The sequence below is a fragment of the Cuculus canorus genome, chromosome 1 (assembly GCF_017976375.1).
Source record: "Cuculus canorus isolate bCucCan1 chromosome 1, bCucCan1.pri, whole genome shotgun sequence".
Taxonomy (NCBI): domain Eukaryota; kingdom Metazoa; phylum Chordata; class Aves; order Cuculiformes; family Cuculidae; genus Cuculus; species Cuculus canorus.
In genome coordinates, this window is record NC_071401.1 from 133,303,407 (window position 1) to 133,323,583 (window position 20,177).

The 20,177-nt window shown below is 37.8% G+C and overlaps 1 protein-coding gene across 6 annotated transcripts in view; it reads left to right on the top strand.

Annotated features, from left to right (window-relative positions):
- Positions 1-20,177, top strand: part of TSPAN9 (tetraspanin 9) — a 175,268-nt gene that overhangs the window by 77,722 nt on the left and 77,369 nt on the right. For 4 of the 6 annotated variants that reach the window (XM_054060357.1, XM_054060347.1, XM_054060366.1 and 1 more), the window contains one exon: positions 3,111-3,190. In XM_054060357.1, coding sequence (XP_053916332.1) covers positions 3,128-3,190 — 63 coding nt within the window. In that variant the 5' untranslated portion in view covers positions 3,111-3,127. Of the gene's footprint in view, positions 1-2,236; positions 3,191-12,439; positions 12,469-20,177 lie in introns of those variants that run through there. The other 2 variants (XM_009571282.2, XM_054060333.1) reach the window with 2 other exon arrangements.

Genomic DNA, 20,177 nt, shown 5'->3' on the forward strand with positions numbered 1-20,177 from the left:
GGGCTTAGATTTTGAAGCTGACTGTTGGCTATACCTGTGTCTTTGATTGTTTGTTCTATAGTGTAAACTGTGATGTAGAGCTCTTAATGGAAGATGCATTAGGGGTATTAGTAAAGAAAACTAATCTTTTGTACTATTTGAAGGCAAAAATAGGCAACTGGAAAACCTCAGTGAGGCCTAATCCTCACCTTTTTTTCTCCTCTCTTTTTTTTAACCACCAATAGAAATATTTCAACTATTTACAAAGTTTGACTGGATTTATGGAGACTTTTTGTTTATTACAAAATGTTATTTCATTTTTATTAACCTTGAGGAGGGCAGATTAATTATTATTGTGTAAGTTCATGTCACAAATGCACAGCATTCCTTTTTTTTCTGAAGCTAATCTATGTCAATGTGAGTTTTATGGTAAACCAATAGATGCAACAGGAAAAAAAAGCTCTAAAATACTTGTGCATTCTCATAGTCTTTTGGCTGAGAGCTCAACTTTATGTGACAAGTTAAAACCACTGAAATGAGCCAGCTGCAGCATAGGATTGCAATGGCAAAACTTTTTGCTACCAGTAAATGAATTTTCAAACAGAAGAGGTTTTTTCATACTCAGACATTTGCCTCATGTTTGAATGTGATTGCAGGCTCCAGTGTCCGAGGGAGGTACCTGGCTGTGGCCTGTGAGACTCTTCCATGTTTTTCTCTGAGAAAGTTGGTTCTTGACGACTGCTCATATTGCAGTTTGTTATGTGCACCACAGACATGTACAGAAATGCCCCGCTCTACTTTGGTCACTGCTGATTGATCTTGTTTCACTTGCGTGTTTCATGTGTAGCCTTTTCTGCGCTCACGCGCACTACCGAGTGGTCATCTTACAGTCATGTTTCTGATGGACACATTTGATGGACATAGTTCTGAAATGATTTTTGAAAAGCAAAGTGAATAAACACTGTTGATACAGGCTTGGGCCTGCATGTTGTTAAAGTGATATTCTAGAGCAGAAGAGGTTATATAAAGGTACTACACGTACAAACACTGGGTATTCTGTGGCATTCTATTTATGGTGGAGGGATCTTTTTTCAGAAAAAAAATGTTGAGAAAAGTCTAGCACTGCTTTAGTGAGCTGATTCTGATGATGTTGCATAAAAATTGCAGAATTTTAAGGTACTTTGGGCAAAAATATCTAAGATTAAATAAATGTTGTGGTCTCTTTTCTCAAAGACACCTCATAAAATAATTAGCGGTGCATTATAATGTGAAAGGGTCAGTTGAAAATCATGCATAGTTTTTGCTTTTTCTGATAGCTGTATTTCTTTCATAGTGGCGTTGATATGTTTTTTTTCCTTTATAAAAAGAGAAGAATGACCTGTGTTTTAAATCCAGTGTATCACTTTGCACCATCAGCGTGCTGCCTTTAAAATTATGACAAAATGACAAATTTGGAAGCACCGGGTGTGACCTGAAGTATTTATTTTCCTCTCCTCCAGGCATTTGCACGCATATGCAGAGACATATGTGCACAGTTGTGCCCTCTCTGGTCCACAGTCCTAGCAGGCACGTTGTGCCACTACCTGAAAAGAAATGTGGCGTTGAGTCAGTGTTTCTAGTTCACAGACTACGTGTGATTTAAGATGGCTTATTGCTATACAGAAGAACAATCTCTGACATACCAATTAAACAGAGTGTAAATCGCTGCAAGTTCAGATATCCTTACAGTTCAGCAGTTTTAAGAATTGATTGGTGATCCTGTAAAAACCATCAGCTCTGCTTTTCTGGTTATGGTTAATTCTGTCACAGGTGATAGTGTCACATTGTGTGCACGTATAACTGACACACATGCCTATTCAGTGTGTGCTGAGTGCTAGTCTGTTTCAGTCCCCTGTCCCATGGTGTTAGTTTAAGCCAGAAAAAAAACGTAAGTCACTGTTAATTTAGTGAGCAGAGAGAGGTTAGCACCTGCCTATCTAATCCACACTTTTGCAGTATTCTATTGTATTAAAAGAGTATCACTGCCCTACATTTCTAGCATATAAACAGCTAAACAGTACTTGACATTTAAAGAGATTTTCTGTTGTGCACTTGTGTAGTCAAGAGTAATTCTAATCCTATTAAAGATATTATGTCATGGAGGCGTGCCCTGGGGGAGAAGGCTTCTGCTAACTGGCCCGATGGAAAGCAAAGGGGAGGGACAAGCAGGAGGATGGATTTATTACTCAATAGTTAGGTCAAGGATTTCTGTGGGAAATGCCCAGTGGTTGCAGTTGCTGATGATTTCACGGCAACAGCAGTGAAACACAGACTGCGCTCCGATAGCTGGTTACTGAATGAAATACTGCAAATGGGTGGAAAGAAAAAAGACAGCATGTGAGCGTCAGAGAGACACAGAGAGGGAAGCTGAGAGCAAGGAAAGTGCTGTGTCTCAAGGAGTCTCCCAGGTGTACTGCAGAAGCTTTTCGGAAATGGATGCAAGGACCATCTGCTGCCTATAGCTTAGAGGGCTGTAGACGAGGAGTGTAGAGGAAGAGCTTATGGCTCTTTTGAATAAAAATCGAAGTTCTGCATAACTGATTCATCAAGATAAATCATGAGTATGCACTTGCATGGAATATTAATCTCTAAATCCATGCCACAGATAGACAGCCTACATTGCTATAAAAAATAAACCCAGCAACAATGCAGTGAATAAATTCTGCAGTGATTATCTGGTTTACGTACGCAGAAAAAGAGAAGCAAAACAGAGACAGCTCTTATCGCACTGTGACATTTGCAAGGCACTGCATTTAATGTTGAGAGATGCTATGCATTAAATCTGACAACTGTGATAAGAGAGATCATGGAGAAGTCAAGTAGTGAGGATTCTTCTATTCACCGGAGTCCATCTTTGGATAGCAAAGACTCAGATTTTGCTAAACCTTCTACCTCAGGGAGGCAATTTGGTCGAGGTTTTACTGCTGGAGCTTTCTATGGTACAACTGGATCACGCACACAGAGCCGCACTGGGATCGGAACCGGGACTGGCGTTGGGACTGGGACTGGCATAAAAACTGACAAATACAGTGCGCCCAAAGGCAGCAAATACGTGGTCTTTTACCTGGATCTGTCCTTTGTTTTCCTTTTAGAATTTAAGAAGTGCAACATGGCAAGAGGCTGCCTGTGTTGTTTGAAATACATGATGTTCCTTTTCAATTTAATGTTTTGGGTGAGTACTGCCTTTTCCATTGTCTTCATTCATTAGTGTATCCTGTGCTGCTGCATTATGTGTGTAGTACATCTTTGAAGCAGTATGGTAAGTTCCCCCCTCCCCTTCCTCTCTTTCATACCTTCTTGGAATATTTTCACTGTTAAACTTGTGTCTGTTGGGAATGCTTTTTATATCTTTGTTACCACCTGTTTACTGTAGTTTAGCTATTAATTCCTCAAATTTGCTGTTCTAATATGTGTTTTGAACTGGGTTATCTAAGAAAGTGAAGAAAGCCTTTTAAGGAAGAGCAGAATTATTGTAGCATTAAAATCCTGCAGTGCCAGGATTTTTGTATTCTGTTGTAACACTCTGTGTTGCATTAAGCTGCAGGTTAATTTATACCTGAAGTACATTCTCGTCATCATAAATGTTATTTGCTTTTGTAAACTTTATTTGAAAAACTGCTTTTTCATTTGAAAGAAGTTATGTCCTCTTTCTCCAATTAAAAACAATAATTCACTTATGTTCTAACCTCTTCAGTTATCAGCATAGATGTGAAATGACTGGAATGGTGAATTCATCTGGATTCAGTTTCAGCTGCAGTTGTCCCCATGGACATATGAAGTTGGAGACTTGCACTTGCTTCTGAGGGATCAAAATTGATTTTCCTCCATCAGCTGAGAGGCATGAAGAGTTGTAACAATGCCTCAGCAAGGAAGTTAAAAGTGTAATGGCTACTTTGAGCAAAATATTGTCATGTACTTGGGAGGGGAGAAAATTTAAGGCGTGCAGTAGCACCTAGGCATCCTTGAGTGAACAGTATCATTGAGGAAATCAGAGGCTAATTGCAGTACTGAGTGTGCATGAATATAGACTGATATGAAATGATTTGCTTAGTTTGAAATCAAAGGTGACTACTTTCACGATGGTTGCAAAGCTTGGGCACATGAACAAAATAAATCATGATTGTGATCCGGAAATATACAGTATGCCTCATAAATAAATGAAAATGCTGTCCTTGGGTTTATTTTGGAAAAATGGGTCATTAACAATCTAGTTCAGATAGCTACCTCTGCTGTAGGGATATTGTTCAAATTAGGAGTCTTACTAGCAGTTTCTCTGTTTGTCCTGACCCACTTACTGAAATAACCTTTAAGAGCAAGAGTTAATGGGAGATTTGGTGCAGTGTTGAACCACTCATGCAACAGTGAGCTTTTATCAGTAGCAGACTGAAATACTACAGTCACTGAACTTGTGGGAGTCTTACTTAAATAGAAAGGTAGAACTGGTCATTGAAGAACATCTGATCGGAGTTCACTTGTGATTTTTAAAATATTTTGCTTTTCTGTACACACACCCTACCAGAAAGTTGCTGTAACTCTTTCTGGAATAAATCACTTTGAACACACCAGGTTTATATCAAACCACAGAACAAAAGAATCCTTTAGGTTGGAAAAGACCCTTCAGGTCATCTTTCACCCAATGTTGTGTTACTTTGACACATTGAAAGTATTTTTTTCATGTGCTATATATTGTGATTAGGTTTGGAACAGCTTTTTTTCTGATACCATTATTCATTACCTCCGTGATCAGTCATTGGGTACCTCTTACCCCTCTTTGCTTTTTTCTCCTTCCCAAGCAGCAATTTTCTTGACTCTGCACCAGACTTTCAGAGTTCGTATTTCCATTCCTTGAACTTGAAAAAATATTTCAGACCTCATCTGTGTGCTCATCTTTGCCTGCTCAGCTCCCACTGGACTTTTATACAAATACATTGCTTCTTAGGTGAAAACTAGCCTGCCATCTGGAACAGTTCTCTGGTGCCCTGTGCTTCTTCAGCTCTTACTCTTCCCTGTTAATGCCCTCTACACTCTTCCCACCACGTCTTTTGTTGTGAGGCTTATGCCACTTTTCTTTCTGTTATTAAACTTAGTGACCACATCTCTGTCTAATTTTCCAAAAATACTTTTTCTATCAACCAATTTATGGAGAATGAAAATGGTACTCTGGAATGGTGAATCTGAGAGATTATAGAAAAAGGTTAAATGCAAGATGTTTAGTACTTTTCAGAGCAGTGTACTAACAGAAATTTGACCCACTAGCCTGGTTTCAATTGTTCAGAAGTCCTCCCCTCTTCATTTTAGCTGGCTTGTACTCAGTTTTGCAAGCAAGTCTTGATGTTCCCATGCATCCTTCAAGAGGGCTGCAGTCTTACAAGATTCTTGTTGGGTTTTTTTTCTAACCAGGCTTTTTTCATTGTCTTGAGCCATTCAAATGAATGGCATTATCAACTCTTTTTACTCATGGAAACACGACCTAGAATGAGGCATACTACAGGCAGGTGTTCTGTAGTTTATTTCCTCTGACTTTGTACCTGGAATCTTCGTTAGTTCTACTGTGACTGTACGACAGGTTTTGGATATTTGGTTTTGCATGGGCTTCTTACTGACACAGTGCACTTGCAGTACGTCTCACTTCAGCCCTGAACTGTTCTGCTAGCCCAGCCCTGGGCTCCCAAACTCTTCCAGTGCCCCCCCCACTCCTACCCTGTCCTGAAGCACTCCCTGCCGTTTCAGTCCTGTCTTTCTTCTTAACATGCTTTTTACATTCCCAGGTTTGCATGTTCTCATTGTTTCCTTCTGAATTTCTGATAAGAAACCGAAGTCCAAAACCATGAAGTTGTGGCCTGCTCTTGAGCAGTGACTATCATCTTTTGTAATGCAAGGTGATGCATTTTTAAAAAGAGAAGACTTAGTTTTAAGCATTAAGTGTTCTGAACCTGTAATTCAACACAGAACGAGACTCCTAGAATGAAGAGGTGGGGAGACCATTGCCACACTGTCATCTTCTGACAGAGGCCTTGATAATTTTTTGGCTATTTTTTTTTTTTTTCTACAGGAGCCAGTTCAGGCAACTTGAAACAGATGGAAAAACTGTTTTTCAGGGATTCCTTAAGCAGATGCCAGTTTAGCAGTTGTACAGCTGCAATAGGCAATCTGACTGACCGGCTTGCTTTGGACAAAGCAGCATTGTTCTGAGCCTGCAGCATCAGAAGCCTGTCTCATGGGAAGTATTGTTTTGCCATAGTAAAATGGTGTTTATCAGATGCTTCCTTTGAAAGTGAAGACTGGTAGTATCCTTCAGCATCCTGGAATGCTGGTCACTGTTGTCTCGAATGATTCTCAGTTTTGGCTCAAGGAAAGATATTCTTCTAGAAAAAAGGAGGATTTATTTTCTATTATTTGGATCGTGACATAGAGGAAAAGACTGCATTCTAATCTGTTCCTCATGTGGCAGTGAGCTGAACTACTTCATCCTGGCAGCTAGCTCATATACATTTGAAGACCAGTTACATATATAGTTTATATAATATATTGTACACAGTATTTTTATATAGAATATATTTTATATATTTTAATATGTACAGATATGTAAGAACACACTTGTGTGTGTTTGTAGATGATGAAGTCAAGTGCAGTCATTAGTGGATTCTCTCTCGCGTTCCGTAGCAAACATAGTGTCACTGTAATAACTCCAGTGTAGAGGTGTTGCATTGTTTCTGCTGGGCAGGAATTTAGTGTTTGAGAATTAGTTTAAAGACAACAAAATACAGCTTTTTAAATTTAGTAGCATGTCTGTTAGTTAATGTGAGTGGACTGGGTATGAGTTCTGCAAAGGAAATTGATCTAAGCCGGGCCCAGCAGTAAGTTGAAACAAAATGTGTTTTTCCAGGGTATCACCCAGAGCTTCAGGTATTTCTCTGCAGGCCTCTGATTCTTAGCAGTTGTTCTTGGCCATCTGGCATTGCTTTCTTTTAGAGATTAGGAAAGTCTGAGCTGAGGGTTAAGGAAGCTTATAGTATTTAATTTGTGGCTAAGATAATGATTTACACTGAATTCATCCCAAGTGCATAATACATTTTGCAAATGGACTGGGCAACTACGCATGCTAACTGATTTAGTTTGCCTTCAAGAATATTTACATGTGAACATAAGAAGATTGCAAATTAGCCAGTATAGCTCTGCAGAAGAAATAAAACATTGATTTTTGATTCTACAGATAGCACCTTAATTGTCAAGAAATGTAATCACCAAATATAAACATTTGGTTATATGTCTTTCTAGAGTAGATTCCACTTCATTGTTTTATTAGAAGAAAGGGTTACAGTATTTATGTTCAGAAAATCTTACCAGCTATAAAATGGAAATTCTATAAATCATAAAATTTTAAAGGAAATTTCACTTGTGAAATTTGAATAGGATCCTAAAAGGGAAATTTTGAAATGACAGGAATAAGATATCAAAACTTCACTGGAGAACTTTGCATATATATGGTGGTCATGGTTAAATTTTGGGTTTTCTATTCATTTCATTAAAGTTAATGAGTCCACCTACAGTGAAGCGTTCATAATACACATCTTGTTGGATTTTAACATTGCTTAATTTTAATGTAAAATGCATTTTTTAAGCGGAGCTTATGGCAAGATTATTAAATCTCTGATCTTCTGTGTTTCAGGAAGAGCTAAGGAAAAGCTAAGTAAAATCAAGAAGATCCTTAATATGGTTTATTTGCTAAATTGTTTATATTTAAATGGCTACCAAAAAAATCTGATAGGAATAATACCTATTTATTAAGGCTATAATTATAAGAAGTAGTTGTCATTTGCATAAATTAAATGGAATCAAATTTAGAAATTCAGATATTTAATATTCAGTTACAAAGTAAATTTTGTAGTAGGTTGAGAGAGCATTTTCCTTTTGTTAAAACTTAAGACTAGAAGAGAAAAAGATGGGCTGGAAACATGCTAGTCCAGAAGTAGTAGCAAAAAGTCAAATATAGCCATTTTTTCACTGATACACTGTTATTAAAATAGTGGGTAAAGGCAGTAGCTCCTGAAAAGTTTTTTTTTGCATTAGTTATTTGTCTAATTTAATGTTTTAGCAGGAGTAATTAAGATTATTTCCTGTAGATAAAAAAAAGAATATTGTATATTTATCAGTGAGCAGTACAACAGTACAAAAGCTGTGCAGGTCACTTTTACTAAAGTCTCAGATCAGATTAAAAGAAAGGGAGCATACCCGTTCTCTGGGTCTGGCTGCTGTCAGAACTATTGGTACTGTAAAGCAGTTGAGAATTTTAGAATGTTTTTTATAAGATAATTTGCTCTTATTTATACCAACTTGGAGCACATACTATACCACACTGTTTAGTATGAAATACAAAGCTGTAATGTTTAAGTGAACCTGTTGGACAGACAGTTAAATTTTGTGAAGAGACTTTGTCCTTATGCATAACGGAAAGTTGATATCTGAGGTTTAAGAGTGGTGGACAGTTTGTCCCTGAAATGAGAACAAAATTGCTAACTATGGACAGCTTAGAACTGGAAACACATTCAAATTCTCTCTTTTTTGTTGTTCTCCCCTGGCTGCATTATCTGATGTTTCCCATTTTCTGACACAGGGAATAATAACAGGGAGACACTGTCAGTGACCCTAGGATGTTTGTGTCTTGACATAATATTTCTGTCATATTTTGACTCTAATGAGTCAGTGGTGTGGTGACAATTGTAGTGCAATCTCATGAAAGTAAGACTACTCAAAAACAAAGAAGCAAACAAAAACCCAAACGAACAAAAGGCCCCTCCCTCCTGCAAACAGCAATAAAACCCACAAATGTAACAAGCAAGACGAAAAGCTAATGTTTTCCGTCATATTATCAATAAGATAATATGGTAACAATATTGGTAGGGACTTGGTAAACTGTGAAAAGATTCCAGCTTTTAGTTTTAGTTTCCCCTCCAAATAGTATGGTTATTATGCCTGTGCAAGCATGTGCCTCAGTGAGAGAAACGATGAGATAAACTTTTTAGCTTGTCAGTGTTTTGCCTGTGAGGAGAAGAAAGGATAATACATTGTTCCACTGGTTTGATGTACTAATAAATATGATGTAAATTAAGTCCATTAAAAAAACTGTATGATGACATTACAGAGTGTAATATTCAAACACTATTACAGACCTGAGACTAGATTTAATTTAAAATAATGAGATTCAGAGCTGAGTTTGACTGGTTAATTCAGGTGGTGAGGCCCCCCATAACTGGTTTTAGGGTCCAAGCTGTTTCAACTTATCGGGGAAGACATCCAATATGACATTTTTCACAGTGCTTCTTTCACTCACTTCTCTTTGCTAACACCATATTCTATTCTGGTTGATGTTCTTCTGTGTGTGTGTGTTTTTATATTATTATTATAATTATTTTTGCTTTGCTTTAGTGTGGAAGTGTTTTTACTCTAGCTGTAGATAGGTATGAGAGCCATTTGTGTCTGCTATTTTGGATAAATGATGAGTTGATTCATGACTCAAAAAGCAGATTTCTTATATGCATCTGTTATAATGTAGCCTGATGGACATAGTTTTGTCATTTGTATATGAGGAGGTTTATAGCCATTGAAAGTGAGAAGCAGAATAAAAATTTCAAATTGGAAAAGAAATTACTCCCTTTTAGCCCTCCCTGCACCACCTCCAGTATTCCCAGAGTTAAATCTTTCTTTAAATACATGACTCAGGTTCTATTCCTCATACCCTCTGACTGTGTGACCTTAAGCAAATTTCTTCTGCTTTTTGTGTCTCAGTTCCTCTAACTTTTAAAAAATAGTGATGATATCAACTTTTATAAAACCCTGGTTATAATCACGGGATATGATTTTTGTTAACTCTGAATAAGCTTAATAACTGTAATGTGTCTTACTTACCGCTGGGCTCCTAGACCCATGCAGAACATTTCAGTGAGTTCTTTAATTGGGCCTCTGTTAGCATGCTCCCTTTTTGTCTGTTCTTCTACCTTCCATGTGAGTAAGTCTACAAGAGGCTGATCTAAAGGACTATAATCTTCCTCATTCAAATAGAGTATGAGTTTGTAACTTCATTATCTGGCTGTCTGAGGAAGTATCTAATTCTGCTTATTTAAATGCTGCTGACACAGAACAAGACCTGATTGGAAAAAGTGGAATGATGCAGTCCAGTTTGTGGAAATTAAACTTCAGTTATTTGGGTTTTTGCTGTATGTAAAGTTAGGAAGTTCCTACTGGGCAGCCAAGTCATCACAGATAATACGGTCTACTATACTTAATAGCTTTTTTAATTTTATCCGACATAATTTATAAATTTCATAGAATCACTTGGTTAGAAAAGACCTTTGAGAACATTGAGTAGAACTGTGCATTTACCTGAGCTTTCAGCATGTCATGGAAACTTTGAATCAAAGGAAGAATTCTGATGGATATCTTGGGCTTTGCTTTAAATATCTTGCAGAAATAAGTAAACAATGCGCCTTCCAAGCAAACCTAGTAAGGCTGAAGACGTGTCATTAAACAGTGAATATTTGCTGAACTTGCTGGAGTGGTCACATAAAAATAATTTTACTATCACTTCACCAAAATGACTGCAGACACTGAACTCAAAGCAATTTCACAACTTTCTGAAATAAATTAGATTTAAATCAACTCAGATCTCCAATCCGTTGCTGCTCTAGGAGCAACTTAAATTACTGAGTTTATTCAGCAGAGAAAATTGAACTTCCAAGTGCTTGATAATTTGATTGGGATGTTCGTTCTTCTTTCCCCCTACTTTTCTTGAGCTGGGCCAAATTTCACATGGCTGTCCAAACCATTTTCATTTAACTAACTCCATCCAATGTAGCAAGGATTGTGAATATTCTTGGGATCTGCTGACAGTCTGGATTTCAAAGTCATCTGCAGCTCATCTTCAATAATGTCTCAAAACTTGGCACCATGGCCAACAGCTTTATCACGGCTCAGGTAATGCAGGTAGGTCTAGGTTTTCCACAGAGTTACAGTATAATACAGGCAGTGTTTGTAGTTGTTCTTAATCAAGTCATAGCCAAGTACCTTCAATCTTAGTAACTAATTTGAACCCATCTTTAACTGTTCAGTGTCACGTGCTGACTCTCTTATCTCCTCCCTCACCCAGAGCCTCTGTGCTGTCTGGGATGCAAGCTGAAGCACAGAATGACTAGCTTGCTGTTTCTTTTATTTCTTTCTTTCCCTCCTTGTGTTCACTATGTTTCTGTTGTTAAATGCAGTATATGAGAATTAACTTTTTAGAGTCAAAAGACTTAATAATGTTCGCAAATACTACTTCTGTCTTAGTGGGGAAGGGATTCTGTACCCATGAATTCTTGTTGAATCTACTTGTTTCTCATGGCAAGCTTCATTTGATGCTCCTGTCTTTTAGCCTGTGTTCTGACTAGCCTGTATGAAACCCCTTTTGCTGTTTCCAGTCAATGCACCAGGAATACATAGTTTTGAAAATACGTTGGATTAGTGTCTGTATGTCTTTGTTTCCATGTAACACAGTCATGAGGCATCAAGGGACTGAATTTATATCTCTTTTGCTTCTTTTCTAGATTTCCCAATACTTCTGTTTTGTGTGCATTCTGGTACAATTTCTACTGCAGTAGGTACAAATTGTAGGTCTGCTGTAAGAAATGATCACATTACTTTTGATTCTTAAAGTGTATGACACATATTGAGAGTTGCTGCAAGGAATTAAAGCTAGCAGAAACTGGTATGCTAATTATTTGTTACTTGCAGAATTATTAATTTGTAACACTGTAAGGAGTTCTGATTTATAAATAGGGTTTTTTTTGTAAAATAAGTGGGGCTTTCATTTTTTTATGGTGTAGAAGACTGAAGTAAGACAATCATGAGCTATGGATGAAAAGGAGATTATGAATAGATGACTGTAAGCTGTAGGGTTCATCAGCTTAACGAATTACTAGTCATTAGCAGAGATGGATTGGTTGCGGGTGTGCACATTTCTACCATGCTGCACATGTGATGCAAAGCATGTTAGCTTAAAGCAAGCAGTTTCCTCTGCAAATGATGTGTGTAACAGTTAACAGTTGGAGCAGTTAACTTGGAGTAATTCTGTGATATATGATCATCTCTATATACCACAGTGTAGAATCAGAGACTGAAATGAAGCAAAAATGAAACAGAAGCAAAAGAATTGGTGCTGTGCTATTCAGTCACATTTTCTCACTTAATTTGCCATCTTGGAGAACTGCAAGTTGAAAGGACTACTTCTGAATCAGAGGTTGTTCTTTTAGACTTCTTGATTGATGTATTAAACACATTTTTCTTTAAATGATGCTGTTGCATCCTTAGATTTTGTTAGTAGCTGTGTCACTGCTGAGTAGTGTGCATTCTCCACAAGACTCATTTTTTCTTCTTTATTATTTTGGAGAATTTCCAGCCAGTTATGATCTTAAGCAGGTAAGAGAGCTGTCTGTCAATTAATTGTAATTCAGAAATGTAAACATCTGATTTTATTTCATTTCACAGTAGTTTTAAACTAAATCAGTGTTTAAGAATTTATTGTCCTGTACTTCCGTGCCCCACTCCTGCCTTTTTCTGCTTCTTCTAGCTATTAATGTGTCCCAAAGAATGCTTTCTCTTTTACAGTGTCCTTTGGATGCAAAGACACAGCTAAAATAGAAAAAAAAAATAGACTTTATGCTTTCAATTGCTCTTTCCTTAGAGTTTTGATTGTCCTGTAATCTCCATTTTTACTGCTTTAAGGAATTGACATTACATCTGTTGCCATAATCCCAGAGTGCCTTAGGATAACTTAATATATTTATCCTCTTGACACTTTGTAAGTATGGACTGTGCTTTTATCCTGCTGATACAGACGGAAGGCTGAGCCACCAAAACAGAGAGAATGTCTGCAGTGAAGCACAGGGTGGAGGGCTGAGAGCTATTGGAGACCAGAACTAGCAAGTCCACATGTAGTGCAGTTCAGCACAGGTAGGCTTGTGTTGAGTTCTGCTTGCTTGTGTGTGCATGGCATTGCCCATGAGCTCAGAAATCCATGCACTTGGGAATCCTGCCAATCACCTATCTTGAGCTCAGGTGTCTTTCATTGCTAGATTAGCTTGGACAAAGGTAGCTTAAACCCATCTATATTATGGTGTAGATGTGTCCTGCTAAGCGAATAGTACAAAGTTAAACTGAAATTGAATCTGGATCTCTAAAGTCCTTGGCAAGTCTCTTAAACCAACAGGCCATCTGCTCCATGTCATTCCTTGTGAGAGACTTCATGTAGGCAAGCTACTTTTGAACGTCACCTGTTTGTGAAACATGGTCCACAAGCACAAAACTAATTTCTGATTTAGGATCATTCTTTTATTTGGCTGTTTACTCCAGAGATCTAGCATGTCACTGACTTCCAGAAGTACCTAGAAGAGTGGAAGTTTTCTCATGATGCATAATATAAACTCTAAAAATCTCTACCACCTGCAAAGTGTCACTAAGAAAGCTGAAATTCTCTTCTTGAGATTATCATCCAACATGACAGTCAAGGTGAAAACTGTGTTATGAGACGTCTCTTTTTATGGTGTCCTTTGTAATGACTACAAACCACTTAATAAAATAAATGATAAATATCATCCATAGATGATAAATAAATAAAGTAATATTACTTTTAATGCTTATAGAATGTAAAGATAAGAAGACAGAAATGCTTCCTGTTGCATGTCCGGCAATAACAATTCAATTCTTCCTACTTTCCCTAGCCCCTTAAGCCATATGTTTGTCCTCCGCTGTCAGAGCAACCTTTGCTCTAGTGGCTTTTTCAGTGTGTGGAATGTAGAACCAGTTCTTCGGTGGGATCTTTTTTCCGTTGTCAGCATCTGGGAGAATGTTTGTTTTGTGTCTTGCAACACTGGATTTGTGTGTTAGTTTAAAATGCAGATAACTGTGGTATCTTTGATCCTGTTTTCTCATTTTTGTGTTTGTTTAGGCTTTTTTTAGGTGTTATGTACTCTGCTCATAGAAGTGATCTGTGGAAGTGGCTATGATGTATGACGTTGGTGTGCTAAAGCTTGTTACTTTGACAAGTTGAAATACCATTTTCTTGGGAACTTTAACTCTTTATTTCTGCCTTTAAGTAGAAATGGAAGCTGGCACTATTTTTGGATTTTCTCCTTGTTTCCTTTCTTAATCTGTTCTTCCATTTACAAATTAATTGAAATAAATAATTCTAGTGCTCTGTGATTTGTTAGATATTAGCGGTAAGGTTTTTATCATTCTGCTGTGATCATTTAAATTGATGATGCAAATAAACTCCAATGGGGTTAGGAGTTAAGACTTTTAGGACCATTATGTTTGACTTCTAGTGGTTTGATTTATCTCCCATTCATGAGGCTGAAATGTACAATCAGATATACTGGATCAGACCAAAAGTTTGCACATTCTGTCTTTGAATGTAGATTGTAGTTCCTTTGAAGGTAAGGAATGCTTGATAGACACTAAAGGGGTTGAACAAATTCCTGGAAGTCCTTTGAGTAATTCATCCTACAGCCCTCCTGAATTCTCTGGCAGTAAGTTTACTTGTTTCGTTATGTATTCTGTGAAAGAGCACTTCCTTTTAAGCCTGCTGCTTGGTAATTTCAATCCATGCTAACAGATATTCTGGAAAACAGTGAGCTCCTTCCTGCTTGTCATTGTTGATTTGATTTGATTTTTTTTTTTTTCATTTCTGGTATGGGAAGAAAAATCAGAGAAGTTCTAATTTAAAATAAAGTTACTGCAAAAGTAGTATTTAGCAGTGCTCAGAACAGCATGTGTTTAGATCATAGAAAAATTCTAGGTTGGTAGGAATGTAGAGAGCATCTGGTCAAACCTTTTGTTGAAAGCAAGACCTCGGTTAGATTATGTTGAGTACTTGGAGCAGGAGACATTCCACAGTTTCTCTTGGTAATCTGTTCCAGTGTTTAATTGCTCTCGATTCATGCAATTCATTCTCTGTTTTTCTTATAGCCACACCAAAGCTTTCCCTGAAGGAACTTGTTTGCCTTGGTGGCATTCTGCTGGATAGTTCCCAGTTTCTGGAGCTGGGATGACTGAACCTGAACACAGCAGTCCAAGTGTGGTCTAACAAGTGCTGAGTAGAGTGCAATAATCATATCCCTTGATCTACTGGATGTAGTCTTGCCATTGCAGCCTCCTGTAGGATCTTAATGCTTATACTAAGTTTTATGCTACCCTGCTATACTGTTGTGTAGCTTTAATGACAGATTTAGAGCAGCAGCATGCACAGCATTCTGTGTAGAGTTCAGTGAGATGAAGAAGTTTTAATGTGAGGGCAATAAATGTTTTCTTCCTTAATTTTGAGCATTTGCACACATGACACATTGCTGTAATTTAACACTTTCATAATTTTACTGGATTTATCTTCGAGAGTAAATCTCTTAAAGGTAAATCTCTTCTGCCTTGCCTTGTAGCCTGTCCTGAAGTACACTTCAGCTAAAGCCCTTTGTTTCTTTGAGCCATTCAACAGTTTTTGTAGCCCATCCTGCAGCTGCATCACTATGAGTCATACTTAGTTCTAAACTCCGTCCAGCTTGAATGTAGAGGTGGTGCAAGTGCTGACAAGAACAGAAACACTGATCTCACTCCTTCGTCCAAACAGTTGCAGTGTATGATTGTGTTCTCTAGTACAGTCTATTGATTTTATGCGTTGCTGTATGTGTTGCACTGCTTCACAGTATTTATTGGAACTGCTGACTGCTTTTTTTCTTTCACGGTACTTCTATTTTTGGTCTGATCAGGGCTCCTGCAGTCCAGCTAGTACTTGTTTTCTCTGTTGTGTCTAGTCTCATTAACAGAGTGTATGTCTCAGAATCATCAGATTTTAGGAGTTCATGATTTTTACCAGGACTGGAGGTGGGGTGGTTTAATAGTTGCAGGGTTTTGGTTTTGTAGTTTTTTTTAGTAAAATGTTTTTTTTTTTCGCATGTATTCTCATGTATGGTATTCTTTACAATGATACTTTATGTTTTAGACTTATATTGGGGGAAGCTGGGGAACAGCTAAACCTTGAAAACAATATGTCTATATGAAAAATACTCTAAGAAATAGAGATGTTGTGTTTTTTAAATGTTTGATTGAAGTGCAGGCTGCATGATAATTCTGTGTGTTTCCCTGTATTTGTTCTGACATGTGTCCTAGTTTTAGTCCTTTTTCAAGTTACTGAATGTGTTCTCTTGAGAGGGCTATATTAGTGCCCAACAGTGTTTCTTTCACAATACTTCATCTTGCTTGTCCACACAGAAATAGCTGGGAACGAGCGTGTTTCCACAACACACATACTTCTGGAATGTCCAAGAGTGCGTGTTTCTCTCTTAAAAGCTCCTGTAGCTGTATGTGAGCAGTAATAAATGGTTGACACAAATCTCTGTGGGCATCTTTAAATGGGTGAACTGTTCCCTGTTTCAGCAGTCTCGAGGATTTTTTTTCCCTCCTGGTTGGATGCTATGTTATGAGCCTGACCCAATCCATAGTGACAGCTTGTCTGGCTGATTAATGTAGACAGCAGAGAATAGCTCTTTGCTGTCTGATTGATTCATTTTGCCAATTGAATTCACATTCCTGTAGTGTGAATAATAAAGTGATTTAAGGAGTTCCCCCCAACCTGTTCCAAATGGCATGTCCTGATTGGAGCAAGGCATGCTTTTGGAAAGCTTAAATACTTGCTGTGTGTTACATACTGAAGATCCACTGAATTATATACTTCTCCCATAAACCCAAACTGGAATGTTAAGGATTAATTTTCTTCTGTGTCGTAAAATTAGCCCAATTATCAGAAATTTAACTGATATTTAAATTGTTACTTACTTCTAATTTTTCTGGTTCTTAAACACTGATTTTTTTTTCTCTCCTTGCTTCCCACCCTGGAATATGTTATTCATGAAGCTATTATTTCTTTGCAGTATTCTCTCTTTTGACATACGTCTCCAAATAAGACATGCAGGAGGTGGTAAAATATTTGTTATTCCTTGAGGCTGTCCTTATTTTGTTTATCCCTGATGTTGGTATTTTTTCATGGTGTCCCACCTTGTTTTGTGATTCTGTGTGTAACTCTTTCATGGATGTTGGCTGTCCCTTTTCCTGCATCTTTGGAGATTCTCAGGATCGCGGAAGAACAAATAGCAGTGCGACACAGCAAGAAGATAGGAGAATGCAGCCAGACTAATGGAAGGGAGAAAGAATTTTTTCCTTGGATCTGAATGGTTTCTATTTCCTTATTATTCATGAACTTTAGAAGTCCAATTAGGAGATCTTCATTCTGCATCTACAAAGATTTCTCCAACAAACATACTCAAGAAGAATATGCATAAAATTAATATAAAAAGAGACAACCAACACTATTCTAATTCTATGTGGTCTCTTATTTGTAGGAACATATACATAGAAGTATTTTTGTCTTGTAAAGCTCTACTGTGTGCATTGTAAAGAAATATGACAGAAAATGGGGAGGGTAAAAGCGTCTTTCATTTCTTCCCTTCTGTCTCAAGTTTAGCTGTACACCTACTTATCTGTAATGTATTAATGTATTACTTGCTCTTTTGTGATTCAAAATTTGAGTAACTGAGTGGGGGAAGCAAAAATCCTGATGAGGTTATGATCAGGTTTATGAGGAATAACAGCTGCTGCCCTATTTGCTTTCTTTCCCAGCCTCCATCAGAGAAAGCCGAGAGAGTTCATTTGCACTTTTGGGTCACCGCTTTTAGAAATCTGATAGCATGGTGCTTGCATGCCCACAGTTCTCCATTGTAACTTCAGATTTTTGAGTGGATAATAGGTACATTTTTTTCTTTTTTTTCTGTTGAAAGAAGCTCAGCACCTTCCAAAGAACATCCTTCCTGTCCTCAACTTATTGGTGAAAGGTTCTAGAAGCTGTAATCACATTACCTCTTTAATGACAATCTGTGGCATAATTTAATTGCTTCATTGCATCTTGAGAGAAAGAGGGAGACTTCCTTCATTGTTTCTACCCTGTAGTGTCTCCTTCTCTCTGTTCTTTCGAGACTGCAACCAGATGTGACATTCAATTCAGCAGTGGCTCTCCTTGCTGCAGTATCAGTATGTCTGGTGATTGGTGCAATGTATTTTCTGGGCAGTCAGCTTGAGGTTATCTATGTTAAAGGATGTGTTGTGGGCAGGTTTAGCAAAGAAAGCGTTCAAACTCAATAATATGAAAAGGAAAAATGGGCTTATTGAATTATGACTGCTTAGGGTTATATAGACTATATAGACTTGAGATCTGTCTTAGGGCTGGAATGAGTGCAGCAGTGCTGAAACAAAAGACAGGGTACAGAATGAGGAGCATATGCTTGAAAGTAAAACCTTGGGAGCACAGAGCTTGCCACTGAGACATGACAATGTCATCACTGTGCTGGATGGACCCCGAATTATGTTTCCTCTGAAACATTAGATAACATTGTGGTGCTTGTTTTTCTTAAGCTAAATATCCCATTACTTTAATCTTGTAATCCAGGAATAAGAAGCCAGAAGAGAATGCAAATATTTTTCTTTCTCCAGAGTGAAACAGTGAGTATTGGAAAAAGACTGAGTATTCTTGGTTATGAAAATGCTGCACTTAAGTTGCTTTTGAGTTCCTGACAATAGTGGAGCCCATTAAAATTAGCTTTCTTAATAGGCTGTATTGTTTTCAGTAAAGTTGTTGTTTCGTAACACTTGTGCAAATACTTGGAAAATCAAGCCTTGTATTGTAGTCCTATCTGAGATCCACTTTTAGAAGATGATATCTGAAGCATCAGTGACTGGGCTTTGCTGCCTCTGAAGTCAGCTCTCTGAAAGAAGGATTGGGTAATGGCCAGTTTTCAAAGTCCTGCATGTCTGGTACCCTGTTCAGTGACTGGCCAGTTCCTAGCACCTGAGGATTTGTTACACTTATTCTCAACAGCTTGTGACAGAGTTCTTTGTTTCTTGTAAACTCTGTTATCTTTCCAGCTCCGTGGATGGGAGTAATGTTGCCTTAATTATTCAGCTGTGCTAAGAGATATCTGCTGTGGAGACCTATTCTATGGATTCTGTATCTGAGAGATTGGCCAAAAGCTGCCTTTATAGGTGGCAGAAAGGCTGTGGTTAAACATGTTCTAATGTAGATACTTCGCATCAGACAGGTAAACATGATTACAAGAGCTTCTAAATTATTACTTTGTAGATAGCTAAAGAAAAGTGAGTTGAATCTTAGCTTGAATTTCAATTTAGCATAGCTGTGTTTTGAGTGATTAATGACAAGGATCTTTCCACCTGCTGATTTCCAGGGCACATGGGCTTGTTCTAGCATTTTTACTGGTTTTCCCTTTCCCTCTCCCACAGTTCTATGCCATTTAGTGTGAGACTTAATTTAAAATGTCTTTGGCATTAAGCAAAAAGTTCTTTCCTTGATTTAGTTGCTGTTAAATAGTATGACTCCAAGTTATCTATTTAAGGTATTAATTAGGAAGAGACTTTTAAAAGTTGTTTTCGGAGCCTAGTCATTCAATTATGGCAATAGGGACAGAAAATACATTTCAACTGACCTGAGCTCTTTTGTTTAACAGTTCTTATTCAAAGGTGCTGGATTGGGAAAGCCTGCTAAAATGAGTCCATTCTTCTGCCTTCAGAATAGTGTGATTTTGTAAAAGAGATTCCTGCTTATTCTGGACTGATACACCCATGTGATTCCGTGGCAAATGCATAAAGAGGTCCTTTCATTTGTGACTTCACAGGGAATTTCCACAGTGAGTGCAAGCCAGCAGCACAGGAACGCTGCCATAGCTATGACTGATCTCTAGCCTTGAGGCAGTTTCCTTACAGAGTTTTCTTTTAATAGATGTGCGCACAAAAAGATGCCTGGTGATGATGCCTTCCAAATAGGTTTGGCATACACTGGCAGAGGAAAGCATGAGAATATCTTATATTGCAATTATCTGTGCCATTGATGAATGACCTGCTTGTTTTTTCATTTCCTAGGCAAAAAATGGAGATTAAAAGTGAGGAGAGCCCAAGGACGCAAGGGATACTGGATTTGCGTTGTGGTTATGTGCAGGTTGCTTTCTACTGTCTTTCATGAGTATAAGTGAAAGGAAGGAAGGAGGAAAGGAAGAAAGGAAGAAAAGAAAGAAAGAAAG